Below are 21,575 nucleotides of genomic sequence, written 5' to 3'. Positions count from 1 at the left end.
ATACTTTGGCAGGCAAAAGTTGCCCTGAGAGGGAGTGATGCCTAACCACAAAAGCACTAAGACAAGGCATCCCAAACAACGCATTTTCCTCTAAGAAACTGAAAAGCTGAAATCTCTTCATCCTGGCTTAAATATTTGCACCAAACCACTACCAAAAAATAAGCATCACTCCTTCCTCACTTCAGCAAATGCTCTTTACAACTTTGAATCCTAAAGGCCAAAGGCTAAGCACCCCAGTCTGCAATTGAGGACCTTGGCAGGTAATTGATTTCCACAAAGATCAGCTCCTCCACCACTCCTGTGCAAACAGGCAGTATAGCAGAAGGCAATCCCAACCTTAACAGTTGTAGATCAGCTCTCTCTATTGATTTTCACTGAAGTGCAGAAACAAAACAACTAAATCTAGACTTGGGGTGTTGGTTAACGAGAAGCTCAACGTGACTTGGCAATGTCCACTCACAGCCCAGAAAGCCAGCTGTATGCTGTGCTCCATCAAAAGAAGCGTGACCAGCAGGTCAGGGGAAGTGATTCTCTTCCTCTGCTCCACTCTCGTGATACCCCACCTGCAGTGCTGCATCCAGCTCTGGGATGTCCAATACAAGAGGGATGTGGACCTGCTTAAGTGAGTCCAGAGGAGGGCCACAAAGATGGTCAGAGGGCTGGAGCTCCCTTCCTATGAAGACAGGCTGAGAGAGTTGGGGTTGTACACCCTGGAGAAGAGAAGGCTCCAGGGAGACCTTGTAACAGCCTTTCAGTACCTAAAGGGGGACTAGAGAAAAGCTGGAGAGGGACTTTTTGCAAGGGCATGTAGTGACAGGACAAGGGAGAATGGCTTTAAACTGACAGAGGGGAGATTTAGATTAAAGGAGAAAGTTCTTTACTGTGAGGGTGTTGAGACACTGGCACAGGTTGCCCAGAGAACCTGTGCCTGCCCCATCCCTGGCAGTGTTCAAGGCCACTTTGAGCAACCTACTCTAGCGGAAGGTGTTCTAGATGATCTTTAAGGTCCCTTCCAATCCAAACCATTCTATGATTCCTTCCGTGCTTTTTGGGAAGGCTAGTGAGTAAGCCAAACAGAACACATCCTCATTTCCCAAAGGCTTTGGTGTTTGGCAGATGATGTCTTCGCCTCTGAATTGCATTCTCTCTCCTGACTGCCTGAAATCCCCATCTCTCTGGCAAAGGGTCTGTAGAAGCTCATACACTGCACAGCAGCAGCACAGGTTCTACCTTCCAGCTAAGTTATAGTAAGAGGCAGCAAAGACCAACAGGACAACTCATCCTCTGGAGGCACTTGTCTCTTCCTGTTAATCTGACTGGGCCACTGCCTTGCTTGAGGGGCACCATTCCAGTGCCCACACACAGGTATGAGCAACAGCGCTACTGAAGATAATCTACAGCCTGGCCTCCAGCTGCTGCTCCAGAACACAGGAGGACTCCTGCAGGTCCCGTATGGTATCTGCAGGCTTTGTGCAGACAGCTCAGAAACCAGAAGGCACCAGACACCTATGTTTAGGCAACTAAGCCTTTCCCCTAGCAGGCCCTACAGGTCTAAATCTTAAAGTGTTTAAGATACAGTAAGTTATATGCTGTTTGTGCCAAATTCTTCTGAGATAAGAAGAAATAAAGTAGAATTGGAAACAGGACTAGAGTAAAAACTATAAATCTATGGCAAGTGGGAACCATTTCTAATCAACAGGAATCCCATTTCCTTGAGAAAACAACCTCCATTTGACCACAAAATGCACACTTCATCGTGCTTCCTTGAGATGACTATGCCTAGAAAGGCTCATGGGCTCCTTTTCCATTTCAAGGCACATCATTTGAGGTTGTAGCCTTCAGAGTGGATGACCAAGCCTGTTTTGTAATGGAACACTGCAGGCCCCTGCCATCCTTTGATTTTGCCCTCGTACTGGGAGATTATGGATGGATGGTTCCAAGCACAGCCAGATTGCCCTCTACATTGTGAGGGATCCCAACCATCCAGTAAGTCACTGGTGCCTTAGCAGTGTGCAAAGTGGTCTACAGACATCTCACAACCTGAGGATTTGGCTGCATATATGCTTCCAAGACCACTTTTCACCCATTCTTTTCTCATCCAACCAGCATATTTTTATGCCTTGAAATTTCAGGTCTGTCTTGGTTTGGGCTGCCCCTTGTTCATCCCATCTAGGTATTCTAAGGAGCTATAGGTGCACTGTAATTTTCACGACCTGCTAACACACGTGCCATCAGTGCCTGTCATTCCCATACACCACTAACACCTTCCTTCCTTCTAGGCACTCCCATTCCTTCACCAGTCATATCAATGTGTCTGTTACAAATCTCAAGAACTGGTAGCATGAAGGAGATGAAGAGCAATTGCTGATGTTCCTTGGCAATCATCACAAACATAGTCTACAGGGTTTTATGTTGTCAGTCCAAGTGATTGCATCTACTCAGAGCTCTTGGAAGTCTTAGGGCTAGAGCCTGGGCAGGCAGACTGCAATGTCCCACTGCTCCAGAAAGCATGTGCAGAAGATGCATCCTGCGTGTCCAGAGATGAGGTGCAGAGCCAGCTGCTCTGGAGACCAGGAGCTTGAGTGGAAATTCCCTCAGGCAAGGGCCTGTCTCCAAGAAGAGCTCAACCAAAATCACAACAGCAGTTGCACAGCCTCTTTCTCTAGTGGCAACCTACATTAAGATGTTGCCTACTATGAAGGAACAGTAGAGGGTTTTGATGAGACAGCAGCAGCTGAGGAGACAAGGCAGGTGATTTCCATTTCTAACTCTATCCTTATTCACTGCATAAACCTGAACAGCAGTTTAATTCTATGCCTGAATTTCATGCTCTTTAGAAGAGGGCTAGTAACTTGTAAACCACAGCATGTAAAACTTACTACCCTTGTTCGTCTTCTTAAAGCAAGCATAAGACTCATCCCAACACACCTACTTTGGGAGGTTATACTCTTGACATTTAGGGGCTGCTGAACGATGGTAAGATGCCTTGGTCATGACCACAGCATAGGGAAAAGAAAACAAGAGGGAGAAAGGGAGAAAGAAAAGGGAAACCTTAGCCCAGACATGAACAGCACAGCTGGTGCAGGACAGAGGGGAAAGCTTGAACAGAAAAGCAAAAGAGGAACACAAAGCAGTCAGTTGTTCTTCGAGGTATGTTACAGACACAGTTCAGCCAAAAACCTACGAGTGAATGAGCAGTGGCTGTCTGCCTGGTGGAAGAGTAGTCAGTGTGAATGGAGGAACAGAGGTCATGTATAGTACATGAAGACAATTCAGTCCATTCCACATGTGCTCCAGAACTCAAAGATGGGAGGGAGTGGCAGGCAGAAGCACTTTCAAGACTTCTATAAGGTAAAAGAGAGACAACTGTATGCGCAAAGGACTCCAGAGCATGAGGAACTGCTGAGCTGCAGGATGTGCTTGAGGAGTTGTGGGGCAATTTTTAAAAGATGATGCAGACGGCAGAAGAGAAGAAAAGGAACAGATGGAAAGCTCCCCACAGCAATGGCCAGGTGACTGTAGCCACCAGCTCAGATGCTAAGCCATGAAGCCCTTTCATATACACAGTTGGACAAGCTTCTTACCCAGTGGCACACAGCCAAGCTCTATGCTCTTCAGCTCTCAGACACAAAAGCTCATGTTTCCACCACAGAATATTTTGCTCCCTACCACAGGGAACAAAATCATAGGCTGTTACAGTGATTCTGTTTTCACAGTAAAAGAGCATTGTCTGAGGATCATTCATTTTGGAAGCCTTGATCCAACACTTACAAGATCATCACCATCTCTATGATGACTGAACTATGGAAGAAAACTTCCTGCTGATAATTTGAGGCATAGTGTTTATAATACAATTGTCTTCCCCTATGGTGCTGCCACCATCTCAGCCTGATAATATCTTCCACTGTGCTAAAAGCTGCACCCCTGCTGGGATTGCTCCACAAAAACAGCCAGCAAGGCTGATCAAGGTCCTCCAGAGCTCCACAGTGCCACACTCCAAAGCGTTAAGCAGCTACACAACACTAAATGCTAGACAACTCTCACAGGTACATCTCGCTCCGAACAAAATCCATTCTGTTTGTCACACGTTCCAGTACTCCACGGCACAAAAATACTTTTTCAGCACCACTGTGTTTCTGCTAAAGTGCTTCGAATTTCCCAGTTCTCCTGAAACCATATGCAGATCTCTTCATCTTCCCAATCCCTCAAATACAAGCTCTAAAATCTCTTCTTCTTTTTTTTTTTTTTTTTTTACGTTTAAAAACATTATTTTCTTCTTTCAAGGCTAATATAACTTTTCCATGCTGGAAGGCTAATGACAGTATGTCTGAAAAATCAAAGGCTAGTAAAGCACCACTGTACCTCCTCAACATGATGCTACACTTACCAACACAGCTCTAGTACAGAAGCAAATAACCATCACACAAACAAATACCCAGCACACATTTGACTTCACTGGCATTCAGTTTCAAAATGATCCTGTCCTTGCCATGATTTTTAATCACTGATGGCAGCAGCAGCCCCAGAGGAGATGTCCGTGTGATAGCATGCATGAATGAAAGCACCATTAAACCATGAGAACTTGCCACAAGCCTTTTGCCATGACTTGTGAAGGAAGCTGAGAGACTCTCCATTTACTTACACTGTTAGTATCTGTTAAACGGCTGCAGTATTGAGGAACTGCAACACCGCAGTATAGAAGCTCCTAACAAGGCAGCAGTCCCTGCTCTGATAAGGTTTCTGTAAGACCTGCTCATAACAGTTAGGCCAGCAGCACAGACAAGATTACATCATAGAGTACAGCTGCTTCCAGACATGGCTTGTTAGAAAATCAGTACAAGCAGGGTCAGGGAAGGACTGTTTCATGTAAGGAAAACAAGCAAGAACAAGGAGAAAGCCAGTAAATTCCAGAGAAGCCATCCCCTAAACGAGCACATTTGAGGTATGTGAAAAAGGTCTGAAGAAGAAACATGCCCGTGTGGCTCTGCAGATTAACGGGGGAGACAAAGCACCAACATAGCTGAAGGAAACTGCTCCCAGAGATGCACAGCACACCCACAGACGGGCTTTGCAGGCACCACAGCAATTCCTTCCCATGCTAGATAAGGATACCTGATTTCTTTTTCAGCCGTGCACCACCCAGGCTTCTCAGCTCAAATAAATGCCCCTTATCTACTGGGCTGCCTGTTTACTGAAGACTGCCAAGTGTGGTGACCTGCTGTGGGGATATTGCTCTCAGGCAGGACATGGCTTAACTTTCTAAACTAATACATCGCCAGACTGTTGGTAGGAAAGCACAGCTCTCTGTCAGAAACAAGAAACAGAGTCCTCTCAAGAGTGAAGCTGGTCTGAAGGCGCTGTCTGTGTCCAAACACATGGAAAATTCCCAGAAAAGTAAGCGGTCCCAGCAGATTAAGACTACTAGATAAACTAGCCCTTGTTCTTCCCTTGACTGGTTTTGACAGAACCAGAGTGGTGTCATTTGAAAAGGAGGTGGGGAGGTCTCTTGTCCAGACTCCCATTAGGAGCATAGCTACCACTAACACAAGGTTAGGGGGCTAGCTCCATCTTCCCTCTCTTTGTGGAGGACAGCAACACATGACCATGCTAATCCCCAGATTATGCTTAAATACAGCCAAGCTTAGTTCAGAAGCAGTCACTTACTCTTCTGCACATGGCATTAGGCATCCCAAAAAGCCTATTCTCAAAGTTCATCAAATATATTAGACTATACTGATAGATATAAGCACACACTTGGCCTACCCTGCCTGGATCAGCTAACAACATATCACTTCTCCTTCTTTTTAGGTCTCTGTCACCTTAGCCCATACCTGCATGAATGGAAATTCATCGCAAGCATAGAAGTGTTTTCATGCGGGAAAGGGAGGCACTTTGAGTCTCATACTGCTGGCTGCTACACCTGCCTCTGATTACACATAAAGCACATAAGTATTCACCTACTTATCAGTTCAAACTGTGCAATGTTACGACTTAAAGGACCACACCAAGGAGACCTCCAAATCACACTGATTGAGTTGTAAGTGAAAATAAAGAGATGTCCAAGCACGGTGTTTTGCTGAGCATGTAAGCTGTCTGGGAAGGTGTGTCATGCTTCCTGACCAGCCTGCAGCCCAGGACCTGCACACCACCCCAAAGCTGAGCACAAGCCTGATGAAGCAATTCCTGCTTATTGGGACATCTCTGGGTCCATTTGGCTACATGTGCTCTTAAAAAATCAACATCACCGAAAGAAGGAACATAAACAAAGGAGGTCAGAATCAGTGCAAGTACTTTACCAATGCAAGATCATTATTACCATTCACTTCAAACAGCAAAAATCCCCATGATTAGCAATAACTTAGCCAGGAAAGCAAGCAAAAAAACCCCAAACCACAGTATATCTGCAAGCAGCATTACAAGATTTAAAATTATCATGTGCAGTCATAACCACACTGAGTTAAGATCACAGGAGCAGAGCCCGGTACTACCCATGGGCACCCCTGGACTGAGCAACCACAGAGGAGAGCTGCCTAAGCCATCCCTAATGCAATCACATCCCTAATCAGAGCACACCCAGAGATCACCTCTGCCAGGAAGAGGTGTCTAAAGCTCTTGTCATTCATTTGACATGACAAGATGATTCATTTGATGACAAGATTCATTTGATTCCTCCACGTGCAGCCACTTGGTGCAAAGCAGTCACTCTCCTTAAGTTTAAGAGCACACCCCTGAAAATTTCAGGCTTTTCTTCTACCACACAGAGTCCTCCAAATTAAAGAGGGCAAAAGCCAGTCAGAGTTGGAGGCTGTAAACATGCAAAGACCAAACTAGAAGGAACCGAGGAGAGAAACTTCTCATCTTCCAAAGATGAGAGACTTCTCATCCTCCAAAGCCCTGTGTACATCCCTATTGCAGATCAACATCCCCCTTCTTCACTGGATGAACAGGAAGACATTCTAAAATCAAGTGTTATCCAGCTCCCTGCTACAGCTGTTCGGATAGGCCACAGCTCAACACAAGACAGAGCAGAAGTATTGACTGACCACCACCTTACTACTTCATGTATCAGCATTCCTTGTGGACTGCTGCACTGTTACCCATGGGTCTGTCAAATATGAAGCTCTTGAGAGGGGGCTACTAGGTCTTGGCTGAGCTAGAATGACCTTAGTTGCAACAGAATGATGTTCTATACAGTTAGCCCATTTCAAAAGCCTCCAGTGAGTAACTGGGTCTCCTGACAACTATCCTCCAGCCAGGTAAGACTTCCCATTTCTTTTGGAAGGGCTTGTTTGTTTTCCCAGGTTAAAAAGAGCATACAAAGATCTAAACTAGGACATACTTCTTCCCAGGAGAGGCAAAAGTTCACTAATGAAAGAAAAAGGGAAAGGGAGGCCTTAAGATCAGCCTTAGGAACTGAAGGGCGAGAGAAGTTAAGTGGCTGTTCAGCAAAGTTGTGGTGAAAAAACACTGCTTCTGCAAGGTCACCAAAGAGCAGCAAAGGCTGCAGTGAGGTGCCGAGGGCTCTCCAAGGGCATGACAACCTCAGCTCAAGGTGAACTGAGGTTTTTACTTACTTCCACTGCTGAGAACAGTCCCCTCGTCATTGCAATGTTAATTTCCAACAAAATATGGAAACAACCACCACCTTGTTAAACTGAATTATTAAATTACCTTATTATAAGACAAGCATAGACAGGAGAAGTTTCTATGGACAACTGACCTGCCAAGACTTGCCCCTGTAGCCATACTGCACTGGGAATTTGATGGGAGGCAACAAGCTGTTGCGACCTCTTCTTCCCCGTGCAACTAGCCACATTTATTCTGGTGTCTGTTCATTGTGAGGGGTTATTGCCTTTAACCTGCCCGAGAAATCTTTTTTCCTCTCCAACACAACCCCAGGATTCTGTGAATGCCTCTCATATCCATATAAATACTTATTAAGAAATCTACCTGAAAGTGCTCATGTTGAAATTTGCTTGCAACTCCTTTGTTTAAAGTTTGTGAGTGGTTATTCCAAAGTCTGTCTGCAGTAGCATTAGAGTTGCGCAAGTACAGCTCCTGAAATGTGAAATGAAAGACAACAAAACAAGGCCTCTTACTATCTCAGCAGGAGAGTGTCTGCATGGGTTTTTTCTGCATAAAAAGGAGATTGTTTCTTACATGGTTGTCAGTTAGTTTTTTCAGCATGGGATGACTCCTCTAACAAATAAAAGCATTCATTACAGTAGAGATGCACTCAGCAAGCTTCTGTGGACAAACAAATGAGATCAACCTGAAAAAACATTGTTTGGCTGAACACAAGTGTCACTACTAAAATCATCATACCACATTATTTTTTTTTCCCCTCAAGTGCCTCCTTCCCCTTTAGTATGAACCACGCAGGAAGATTTATCCTGCTACTGGATGTTGTGAACTAGTCACATTTGTGAGATTTAAGCTACCTGTACATGGCAATGTTAATAGTCCATCGGAGAAGACTAACCATGGGCCATACTGAGACCAAGGCCCCTGGGACTGCTGGAGTCATCTCATGCTTTGCAGAGTGAATTCATATCCTGACATGTAAATAAATACCAACTTATTTTAATAAGTTTCTTTACATTTCAAATAAATCAGCAAACATTCATAAAATTCACTTCAAAGTCACCAAATCGGACATTTTGTGAAAACAGTTACAGCTTAGTTTGACATTAATTCAATTTAGATAAAATAATATCTGGAATAATTCTATAGATTCTGCAACTCACTGATAAAAAACTACCCAAGCAGTAACCAGAAAACAATTATTATTCAACTCTTACCTAAAAAATATCTTTCTGAAGTTATTTAACAAAAATAAACAACTCTGTACTTAAAATAAATGATGTAAAATTACAACAGCTCTTCACTTAGGAAACCTGTAGTATAATCTGTAACAAAGCTTTCCATTGGTCTGTGAGCCTAGTTACAGACCTGTAAATAAAAGACTAGTGACAAAGTCTATGATACTGCCCTCATCCCAAGGGGAGATCTGCTGAGCTAGACTCAATTTTATCATAGGAACGTGCATCACAGTAACTCGAAAGAAGTAAATTACCATGGTTCTTCAGAAAAGAGGAGTACGGTTGCTATAGTGAAAAGCAAGTATGTAATTAACAATTTGTACAAAACATGGGCTAACGAATGGTATTTTCAGAGTAAGCATATGAGAGATTTGGATTTTATCCTTCTAAATAAAAGGATAAAAAAAAATTATATAAATTCTGAAAATACATCAAATGCTACTACAGAAAGGAAACTTAAAAGTTTTAAAGCAAAAACTCTGCAAGTACAACAAGTATTTACTTTCAGAAAAAAAATGAACATCATTCTAAAGCAGTCATGGCTGTCTGAATCTATGACTCTGGGAAGAGAACTGCTTCCACCTACATGTGAGCAACTGAGGCTTGACCAATACTTCTCTCTCTTACATGAATTTGAAATAGAGTTTTCACATTTCCATTGATCCAATTTTGGGGAGCTGAGAGGAGTTTTAGCCAAGCAGTGAATGTTCTCAACAAAGCTTTATTATGAATTGGTTATTTTGTTTCCTGGACGTAAGTCAGAGGAGGAATGACTGAATTGTAATACAGAGATACCAAGTTAACTTCTTTTTTCTTTTTCGGCTAAGAGCAACCAAAATACACCATTCCACGTTTCAGAACAAGCCATTCTAATTCAAAGCTGATCACATTAATGTTGTACTTCATTAACAGCCCATGGACGCAAAGCAAATTAACACTGTGGCCTCTTTCCAGTATCAACGTATCTGGGGTCTAGGACAAAAGCAGACATTGTTAATTATTAGATGTGGCTTTCACTAATAAAATTGTACTAAGGCACAGCTTCATGGTGGCAGAGGTGCAGGATGTTACCAAAAATAGTTGAGCATGTATTTAACTATAAACTAGAAGCTTCTTAGTTTGTTTTGCGTAATAACCAAATAGGACAAAATTTTATTGATCTGGCATGTTTTGAACCTATTTTTACTTTACTCATTTCCAAATGGCTGACAATGCCTAAAAGTGACATTAAATGAAGTGCAGCTATGAGTGTAGCAGGAATAGGAGATACAAGTCTCAAAGGGAAAAGCTGGATCCTTCTCTTTTTAAATACAAGTTAAAAGGAGATTACTACCATGCCACATTAATTGAATTTTTATTCAATACACAGTTCTTCTATTCGATGTGGAAGCAGACAAACATATCCCTCAAATGAAAAAAACCAGAACCAACACCCAGACAACACAATACTTCTCTACTGCTTTAGAACTGATGGACATTCTCCCATTTCTTCTAGACTTTGTAAAAATACCCAAAAAGTTACCAGCAGGAGCCCTTAGAAGACTGCTATATCAGGAACGGCCAGCCCAACCACTCACTATTTCAGTTCTTCCAGCCATGTCTTATTTGTGTGCAATGAATAATCAGATGCTAGATATCATTAAGAGTAAGGCATAGTGAATACATACTACCCACAGGCTGGGGTGGAACAGCTGGGCACAGGCCAAATCGATGTTTGCATGTGTTTAAACTGCATGCTCTTAAAAGCTTAACGCTTTGCCTAGATCCCACATATCAACCTTACTGCTGGGTAGGTTGCAAGCAACAACAAAAAATCATCAGTATAGGAAAAGAAAACAATGCTGTAACACAGGCTGCAAAGAGCAAAGAGCTTCCACACTCTTTATTTCAACAGAGATGACCAGTTAAGGTGCTTCTTGGATTCTGCACTGCAGACAGGCTGGCAGAGGTGTCTGTTCAATAAAATTTGTAACAGTCCTTCATGAGTATCTGGGAGCAGTTCTGAAGGCAGAACCCCTGAACTGCTAGTTTCTGTAGCGGGGCATCTGTGGAGCAGGGGCTCCCTCTAAGGGGGCCAAGGAGGAGACTGTCATAAGCTGTCCAGCATGCATCCTCTCATTTACCCGCAGTTCACAGCCATCCTGTAGCATCCTTATAGCTATCCTTGCAATATTTTTAGAGTCATCAAGTCCACTGTGAGGTCTACCATCATAATTCATACCCAGATTTTCAAGCATCATTGTCAGCTTGGTCTGGTTCCTAGGAACCTGATGGAGAAAGTTAACCACATTTGAGAATTAGGTTCTGTACCAAGTCTTTTACATGCAACACAAGGCAGCAGAAACATATGCAGATTTTAAGTTTACTTAAGTCACATACTACTTTCATGTTGCCTTTTGACAGATCACTAACAATTTAACTTCAAAGCACCTTGGTGAGACAGACACTCTCATTTTTACAGAGGAGACATAGTCAACAGGGGCTTGTCTAGACTCAGAATGATGTCAAGAGCCTCTCACCATTACCAGCACCAGCTCAAGATGTCCCAGCACTGGCAACAGTTGGAAGCCACGGTCTAGCTAGCTTTAATCATCCTTATATAAAAGGGATTACCACCCAAAGTGGCATTGCAGGCGCTGTCAGATTTTGGTTTTCCTTTTAAATACTAAGCAATTGAAGAAGCACCAGGCTCCTAATTTTCACTGATGTCAAGCTTCTGGATGCTTCCAAACACCAAAGGAACTGACCAAGAACACTTAGAGCTTACCCATTTGTGTAAACCATGCTTACATAGATGATCAACAGCATAAACAGACAAGGAAGCTTAACTGACTGACCAGTGCAAAATGCTACACCAGCAAAAGTCCCAAGTGTTCTTCTGATTAACTAGTAAATATATTTTTGTTCTTTGGAAGGGTCACAGGAAAACATAACTTTAAAGGAAAACTTGAGTTTGCTCTCATGGTGGTTGGGGTGGGGGAACGTGGGACATGACAAGTTCCAGGATGTTGCACCATACTACTGGATGTAATAGCTAGGCGGAATGGTGACTACACAGTTGCCAAAACCTGGCAATATGCAACTCCAAAAACAACACCCACAAACTGGGCAGGGGAGACATACTGCATGTTGTGGGATGTTCCACAGGAAAGTTACAATACATTCCTTGTCATTAGTTTTATCTATTACTATTACTTAATAACAGATTCAACAGCAGCACAGAATAGCAAAACGGAAGCACTGAACAACTATAAATGCTTAAATAGTTTGCATGTAAAAAAAAACCTAGAGAAAATAAAAAGAAACTGATTCCTTCTCAGTTACAGTCTTTCATTGCTCTTCATTGAGCACTTACTGCTCAACACAGAAAGGAGAAAGGTCTGTCTAGGTTAAAGCTGATAGGGCTAACAAGACTGTTCTGTGTTCCAGCATGTTTCCAACAGAAATGCTTATGCGGGGAAGGCACAATAGCAGAAGGAGACATGGACTAACCCTGTAATATTTGCCCAGCACAAAGTAAAGCTTTTCTCCTGTTAGATGCTAACCTCTTTTTTTCTAAAGGTTACATTAAGTATGGAAAAGCCCTTCAAGAGAAGATCATAAGCTAGGCTGAAATCATGTTCAAACAAATGGTTTAGTGTAGACTGACTAGGAATTTGCTAGAATCCCCAATAACCCCTTTTATGGTAACCTGACAGTGAAGGAAAGCAGTAAAAAGGTCCAGCACTGAACTTGCTGCTACTTTTCTCTTGACAATTTGATTCCACACTAAGTATCCTCTAATCTTTCTCTCCCATGTCTCCCATTACACTGTCAAAAGCAGAGATATCTGAGGGTAGTGGTGCAAATCAGTTTTATAGTATATTACATGAAAACAGGAAAAAAATAATTGAAAAAAATCAATACAGAGTCTTTTCAGGTAAACTACTTCAAGACAAACTTGATCTAAGAGCACTGGTATGACACTGTTAGACAATCCTTCGTGGAGCACCTGATTCTTGAAAACAAGATTACAATCAACATGCAGTAAATTATAAGATCTTCAATTATGAAAGTGAGATTTGGGCATGAAGCAGATTTGAAAATCAGGCCCCAGGCAACTTGCTTAAGTACTGTAATTTTATACTACACAAGTAAAGATGACAAGCACAACAGGACATTCTAGACTTTTAAACCAAATCTTCCTGCAAGAGAAACAACAATTTGTACAAACCTTATAGAAGTTCCCATATGATTTGCGAATATTGATCCACTTTTTGGCAAAAGAAGGGTATTTGATACGGCTAATACGGCACTGGGTGTTCAGAAATTTACTCATATCCCAAGACCTTAAAAAGTCAAAAGAGAAAAACGTTAGTAAGACATAATTCATATGCCCTGCTTTCTACATACTGCACAGCTGTAGCACAAAAAGCTGTCTTTACCTTGGTGACTAGTAGAAGGAAAACAGTTTAGGAAAAGCTCCTTTCCTACAGTCATGGTAAAGAATTTTTTACTATGAATATGTTAATCATGGCAAGAACAAACAATGACATGAGCAAGGTTTTCACTAGTACGGTTTCATGTCCAGCATGGTTAAAACAAAAATCAGCATGCCAACTTCTCCACCTGTAACATCTACTTCAAAAATTGCCAATAAACTAGATGCTTATGCAGCCCTTGGGGATCCAAGTGACACTTTAAATTTTCCTGATTTTCCTGATTACTTGGGTATGCATGCATCTTTCTACTTCACATAGAAACAAGACTGCATTTAGTTGTAGGAGAAACCAGACCTTTATGGAAAGAAGATGAAACTATAATCCTATGCACTTCTAGCCTGAATTTCTGAAGGGAGCCACCCCAGTAAGTTTCTAGGCTTCAAGCTAAAATAAAGCCCTTCCCCTCCCCCCCTCCTTGCAGCTATCTATGCAATCTCACTGATATGACAGAGGTTTCACTGCACCTATATTCCTTGAAGAATGTCACTGAGGGGATTCCTCTGGAGGGAAATTCCAGACACATTCTAGGCCCAGTAATATACCCAGTCTCACACCAGTTTTGCTTTAGCATTTTCCTTTTTTTGTAAATTACTGTTGCTTCCAAAAATAGAAACCTAATCATAGGTAAAAGATTAGTCAAATAGCAGTATTTACCACAGTTCCTTACATTAGTTAAAGTTGGAATGACATTATTTTAATTCCTTATTTTTAAGGTCTAAACTGTACACCTCCAATCTTGTGTGACAGCTTCTATGTGCCTTCACTGTTCACACTGGACACAATCACACTTCAATGATACAGGTTCTTCAGCTGAAAAGACCTGTCATTCATGGTTATTGTCCAAATCTTTGGGTGTTTTGAGAAAGAAGTCTCATTGTCAAAAAAAAAAAATTTCTCAGTCGCTAAGATGGGTTAGTTAAAAAAGCTTCTGTTATGTATCCATTCATCTCCTATGATACCTTATTTTTCAAACCACTGCTGATCTGTGTTTTACTTGACAGAAGCATTAAGAAGTCATACTAAGATCCCCCAAGCTCATTTTTCATGAACTCCAGTTTTGTTTTGGGCTCTATCTCCCTCTCTACCAATATTGTCATTGCAGCAGAGCAGCAGAGGACTGACTTTTTAATCCAGCACAGCAGAAGACAAACAGGCACAGCAACATGAAAATGCATCATGTTCCTCAACACAGCTGTCCTGGTTTCAGCTGGGATAGAGTTATTTTATTTCCTAGTGGCTGGTGCAGTGCTGTGTTTTGGATTTAGTCTGGGAATAATCCTGATAACACACCAGTGTTTTAGTTTTTGCTCGGTAGCACTTACCCTGATCAAGGACTTTTCAGTCTCTCATGCTCTGCCCATGAGAAGGGGCACAAGAAGCCAGGAGGCAGCGGAGACAGGACCCCTGAACCAAACTGACCAAAGCATGTCATGCCTAGCATAGAAACTGGGGGGAGTTGGCCAGGAAGGATCAATTGCTGCTTAGAGATGGGCTGGGTATTGGTCAGCCGGTGGTGAGCAATTGTACTGTGCATCACTGCTGTTTGTCGGGTTGAGGGGCTTTTGTTTGTTTGTTTGAGTTCCCCCCTCCACCTTTTAGTTTTATATCTCTCTCCTTGTTATTTCCCTTTTCAGCATCATAATTATTACTAGTAGTACTACTATATTATATTTATTGTAATTATTAAACTGTTCTTATCTCAACCCACAGGTTTTACTTTTTTTCCCCAATTCTCCTTCCCATCCCACTTGGGGTAAGGAGTGAGCAAGTGGCTGCGTGGTACTTGGTTGCCAGCTGGGGTTAAACCACAACCACGGCTAATGTTAAAAACTCCCTGTTCTACTTAAATACCGCATTCCAAGAGAAGGGGGAAAGCAGACACATTAACAGAATAGTAATGTTTCACAGCTAAAAAGCAAGCACCACATACAGAAAAATTCCCTGGCCAGTACTACATAAGGCTCAACAGTTCCTTTCAACATGTAACAGAGCTAAGGTCACAAGAACAATATTGCACCACAGATATATCTAGATCTCTAGATCTGTTCCCTCTGCAGTCATTAGGGAACTTGATTTTGCACACAGACCTTGCGGGAGAGCAAGGTGAGGTGGCGGTTCAAGGACTAGTTAATGCTTCACATGCAAAGCTTGTCAGAGGTGGGACTCACCAAGAGCCACACAGAGAGGTTTCTGTGCTAGCCATTTCTCCTTGTTCTATAAACAGCATAATCCATTATTGCTTTCTGGTGGGATATGGAGGATGTATTAACAGTAACACTGACACACAGAGGATGTAACACAACCACCACACATCTCTGAAACCTCAGATTCAGGAGAGCATGGGAGGTGCTTAGAACTGAAACTGCACAATGTTATTTTCAGGAATTATATGCTATATGAAAGCCAGATGTAAACAGAGAATCACAACAGCAAAAAAGGATAAAAAGTCTGTTCAGTATCATTTAGTTCCATAGAGAGAGTTGGGAAAGAAACAGTGCCATCTAATGGATTTAAGCTTCATCTCAAACTGTTTAGTTCCTCTTATTTTCCCAAAAGCTAAAACTGTAATAAAATGGCAAAATGGCAGTGTCACGATCCACCTTTAACAATGTTCTCACAAAGATTAAGCACTGTTTTGCAGTTCTAGATTGTGAAGAAGGTTGCATAAGGACATACCCGTCTGTCAACATCGAATAGCTATACTTTGTTCCCAGTTCTCGCTGTCTCATCCACTCTATGACATTCTGCAGAACTTGAGTAAATGTCTCAGCTTTATCGACAATGTCCTAAGAGAACAAAAAAAAAAAAAACCAACCCAACCCATCAGTAAGGAACATTTTAAAATAAAAAAACCCAAACCAAACCAGCATGAAGTGTAAGAATTATATGGGTATATAGGCACTCACTGAATCACTTATTCACTAAATTGGCTTCGCAGAAGTCTTTAGAAACAGATTACACACTGAGATAAGCAGACAATTGGACACATTTTTCTAAACTTAAAAACAAGCACCACAAAAGCACCACTAAAAGAGCCAACCTCCAAATAGCATCTATAAAGGTAACAAGGTTAGTCAGGTGTTGAACTTGGATTAAAGCCTTTGAGCTTGTTTCCCAGACTCCTTCCTGCTCAGGTCACTTGATCACAAGCCATTGCAAGACTCTAAACCCTTTAGAATAAAAATCTTAGAAGAGGAACCGATGCAGTTCAAAAGGTGGCTTCCTCTGCTAAAGATTAATGTTCTGCACATGGATTACAAAGTAAATGCTTTGCCCTACAGTCCTTTAAAAACATCTAAACAACCAACTTAGGAAATAAATTCTGTGATAATATAGAGAAAGAGGGGAAAACAAGAATTAAGAGAATAAGCCTTACAGAAAAATTACCAAGAAAGGTTACCAGTCTGAAAACACCAACACCACATCTCTTTTGTTTCCTTTTTTTTTTTTCCCCTGAAGAAACAAAAGTGCAAAGTACCTGGGTGATTCCTGTCAGGCTGATGCAGAAGTTTGAAAGCTTGGGATTAATCTCTGGCTTCACGTATTGCTGAAATGTGTCCTCCTGTAATAAGAGAATCACCCACTCAGCAACAGCACACTACATAGCCTGCAAGGCAACCTCTTGGGCTCGCCTGTAGCCAAAAGGCAATAGCAACTACTTGGGCCCTGCTGGAAGCAAAAAGGTGTGTGCACCTCCCAAGCCAATATAAGCCTCCTGACTGACGATCGTGAGATTCCCAATGGGACAGGTAGATGGCTCTCCAACTGGAACATGTCCTTCCTCTCAGCCAGGAGACACCAAAAAACAGGAATGTGGGTAAGAGGGGAGAAGGACAGACTGCAATAAAGGGGAAGACTCTGGAAAAGGAGAGCATGAGTAAGGAAAAGAGAAGTGTGAGGGATGATGAAAGCCTGATACTTTTTAGGTTGTGTCTCTAAAGGCTCACTGGCAACTGCCCGCACATCTCAGAGGCAGAAGTCACATACCTCTGGATGCCAGCCAGCCAGAAATGAACACAATGACCTCATTCTGGGAGACTAAGCAGTGCAAGAGTGAAGACTACATGCAAGTTTCATAGGAAGAAGAAAGCCCCAGATCCCTGCTGCTACACAAACCCTTTTGAACAGAGGGGAAAACAACCATGCTGTTTCCTACTACTCTAAAGGTAATAAAGCAATCTTGGTAACATGCACACTGCTCTTTCTGCAGTTAGCTATACATGCATCTACACTCTAACGTAGCACCACAGTGATTACTGGAAATCCTCCTCCTCTTAGAAGTTCTTGATAAATGAACCATTAGGCAGAGGTGGGTGCACTTTCTCCATTTCACTGAGTCACAGTTTCAGTTAGACAGCAAGTCGTTTTTCCTAAAAGAAAGCTGTACTGGAACAGAGCACTCAAGGCTGCCAAATGCCTACTAAGTATGTTTAAAATCAGGTTACACAGCTGTCAATCTGGCAGGTACACTGTGGTTGTAGTCTAGCCCGCAAAGAAGGAATGTTAACTCAACCACCCTTTCTAGGCCTCTGCATTAGTCTCTTCTAGATTGCCTCACACAGGACCACTGAACTTGCCAATTCTTGTTTATGGTGAATCCCTCGAGTCCTGGAAATAGCTTTCTGGATCTGAAAGCAGAGAAATGGGCAGGGGGGGAAGGACGACTGGGAGACTGAAAGTCCCTCATATCAATAGGAGGAGTCAACAACAGGAGCATGATCTATTCCAGATGCTTTAAGAACAGAAAGTTTTGTGTGTACGGAAGGAGGCACAGAGGACAGGTCTTTATGGAAGAAAAAAAAAAATCAATAATCAGATCACTTACTATTTTCAGGGTATGCGTGTTTAGTAAGACAACAGGAAACTCAATTATTTCATGTACGAATTCACGTGGGTTTCCTTCTTCACATGTTGCTTCAAAGTCAACAACACAGATGTAGTCATAGCAGTTGTCTCTATTAATGGTTTCCTTCTGCATTAGCTTCTGTTTCTTGTAATAGTTTTTCAGTCTCTTTTTCAGCACATCTTTCACTCCTCTAAAGAGATGAGGAAAGTGACAAAGATCACACTCACATTTAATTATTTCATCGTTGTAGAACTGAAGCTCTGTTTAACATTTGAAAGTTTATAATTTATGAACCTCATTTTGAACACGAACACTTACAAAGTCAGAGTTCAATTTTACCATACACTTAATGCTCTATTACATGGGGTAGTGCAGAGGCTGCAATACCACCCACCCATCCCCAAATAACACAGCAGCTGAAGCCTTTGCAAAGCCCAAGACATTTTAGATTGCCCCTAGATGACCTCTGGACCTGGGAAGCACAGAACTGCTTCACCCGTATTTCCCTGTGCCCTCTGCCAGAAGCGGGTGATGCCCGAGGTATTTCTGCATCAGTGGCACAGACAATGCAGAATCCAGCTAAAACACCCACATTTTAAATTTGTCTCAATTTAAATTTAAAATTGAGCTTGAGTAACTCCATCCAAACAGAGTACTTGAGATTTCAGCTGTCAGAAAAACTTCCTGGTCGAGATCCTGCTTTTCAGGAGGTATGTGGCCAACACACGAATTCACAGTAGCAAGTGATTAAAGTTACTTACTGCATCTTTTTAACATAAACATTATAATATGCAAGTGCAGGTGCCAGAACTACCATGTACCAAACCAGAGCTGAATAAACAAGGATAATTTACTCTTCCAAGGAAGTTATTTTTAAAGTTACACATTGCAAATGAAATCACAGAAGTCGTAATAGCTCCTTGTAGCAAGTGCTATTATCAGAAAAGCAGTCCAGTGATCCACAAGGTAAAAAATGGAATCAGACTACTAAACCTGCATTTGAGAATATCAGCTGCTTCTGCAAACACAGGTAAGTTTTTTTCACTCTGGTTTATTAATCTAGTTTAGTTCAAATCAGTTCATTAACAGTTTAGCCAATATGGAAGGCGATGGAAGGGAAAATTACCTTTTTCTTCATCAAACCTATAAAGGAAGTTGACAGAGGAGATGATCTGCTATCAAAATAACCCCAAGGAAAAGGATTGTTTTGTGGCAATCTGCTCAGCTCACTACCTTTGAGGTGATGCACTATTTGTTTACATGTGTCCTGGGTTCAGCTGTGCAGTTATTTTTCTCTTTCTTAGTAGCTGGTGCAGTGCTGTGTTTTTGACTTTAGCCTAAGAATAACACTGATATGTAAGACATATTCCCACCAACTGCATTGAATATATTGACGAGGTAAGTCTGGCTTAGCTGAAAAAAAAGTTGAAAGAAAATTTTAAAGCTTGCTGCATTTACAACTGAATAAAAACAAATAGAAAATTAATAAGTGAGGAGTGAACCACAAACACATCCTTAACTATTTGAGTTCTGCTTTCTGGTTTTATATCAGAATAACTGCTCAACAGCTGTACAAATATAACCTGGTTAACACAAAAAAAAATAAGTATCAAAAACTGGTAATTTTCTTCCTCCTGAGGAGCTAATCCATTTAACCAAAGGAAGAATTAAAGAAACCTCTGCATCAGAACATCTGCAGACAGACTGCACTTCCCACCCACACAAGTCTTTCTTTTCTGTCACTCTGTTCAAAGGAACCTCTGTTGCTTCCTTCTCCCCCACAACATCCTCTCCCCTACAGTCATCTTCTCTAGAAAGCTAGACTTCTCCTTTCATACTCTCACCTTTCATATTCCCTCTTCCTCCAGAGCAGTAGTTTCTCACTTTGCTACTCCCCCCCCCCCCCTTAATATTTTACTGTCATACAGAGGAACTGGACTTCCCCCCTTTCCCCCCCCCCCCCCCCCACTCCCTCATCCCTGCTGCCAATAGACACAATACACTTTGGTTTTACCCAGATGACCTTTTCAACATCCCAAATTTGCCTGGCCACAGCAATATCAAAGGGTCTTGCAGCTCATTTCTGACAAAGCAGGAACCACTCTATATTCCCAGCCCTTTCCTCCTCCTCAGTGAGCACACATCCAGTTAATAATACATTCACCTATTCTCGTTACGCTATCTCATCTATTCAGATTAGCAAACCCTCCATCTAAAGGTACCAGTCCTCTGCATCGATTAAATCCCAAGCCCTATCACCACAGCAGTTCCAGCCAGTATCAGATCTGTAGTGCATACGGTAAATAAAACCATGTGTGTTCTGAAGTGAGTTTCTATACCCTGAAAGTCTGCACCACCACCTAAGAACTCTTGCTGTTCTTCTTGACCAAATACGTGTTCAGAAGTACCCTACAGTTACATATTGTTCCACTTCTTTGTGTTAGCAGTTGAGACAGCACGCATTCCTGGTAACACACGAAGTAGCATCACACGCAACAATCCAACAACAAAGGCTGCATCAAGACTGCACACAAACCAGCTGGTGTTTGGTGAAGTGTCTGCTTTTTGCTTTGTGGTGTATTTTTAAACTTTATAATAATCATCCCCTGTGGCTTTGCTGCTCTCAAAGATAAACCAAAAGGTTTACAAATCAGCCTAACCTGGTTTCAAGCTTGAACTCTGCAAGTTTACTTCTGAGCTCATCTCTGGTCATTCTGTTGATATAACCATTGGTCATGGCAATTTCTTTGTAAACTGGATCACTGAAGTCATTTGGACTGGCAGCTGGCATTTTCCCATTAGTTTCTTGGTCACTGATCCTACAATGCTGCCTACCCTAGAAGAAAGAGAAACATGGAGGTCAGATAAGGTGAAACCAAGAGGCTAGAGGATTAGGATTTATGCATCATTTTGGCACCAAAACGCAGTAAAGCATCACGCTGCTTCACTCATGATCAAACTGGGTGAACTAGCTTATCGACAGGTAAGGAAATCAGTACTGAAGCCTAAGTATCGACAGACAGAATAAGGGGATACCAATGCACATGCCTGAAGTCATGCTGGTCAGCAGCTCTGAGAGACAGACCCTGAATAGGCATCCCAGTTTCAACGGAAGAAGTTAGTTCCCTGGTACGAGCCGGCAAAACCTTATCCAGCATCAAGAGATTCCTTAATTAACAGTTTGGGTTGGAAAGGACCTTAAGATCATCCAGTTCCAACTCCCTGCCATGGGCAGGGACACCTCGCACTAGAGCAGGCTGCTCAAGGTCCCGTCCGCCCTCTCCAATCTACTGATTCTACACCGATTGGGACACACGGGCAGATACCCAGGATGTGCAATATAAACAAATTAAGATGAGAAACTAAAGGCACTTCGACTCCAAACGGTTATTCGCGCCCTTTGCGGGGCTAGGACACAGCGCGGCC

The 21,575-nt window shown here is 42.2% G+C and overlaps 1 protein-coding gene across 1 annotated transcript; it reads right to left on the bottom strand.

Moving 5' to 3' along the window:
- Positions 1–10,661: 10,661 nt before the first annotated feature.
- On the bottom strand, positions 10,662–20,985 carry ERI1 (exoribonuclease 1; the record flags this gene model as incomplete). Its single annotated transcript, XM_010023535.1, has 6 exons — positions 10,662–11,089; positions 13,036–13,150; positions 15,980–16,089; positions 16,782–16,865; positions 18,129–18,339; positions 20,810–20,985. Coding segments are annotated over 6 exons (939 nt in total), but the record flags the coding sequence as incomplete, so codon positions are not given.
- Positions 20,986–21,575: the final 590 nt, after the last annotated feature.

Source organism: Nestor notabilis, unplaced genomic scaffold (assembly GCF_000696875.1).
Source record: "Nestor notabilis isolate BGI_N333 unplaced genomic scaffold, ASM69687v1 scaffold9131, whole genome shotgun sequence".
NCBI classification, from domain to species: Eukaryota; Metazoa; Chordata; class Aves; order Psittaciformes; family Psittacidae; genus Nestor; species Nestor notabilis.
The sequence above is the reverse complement of the archived record's forward strand: the minus strand, read 5'-3'. Positions and strand labels throughout refer to the sequence as shown.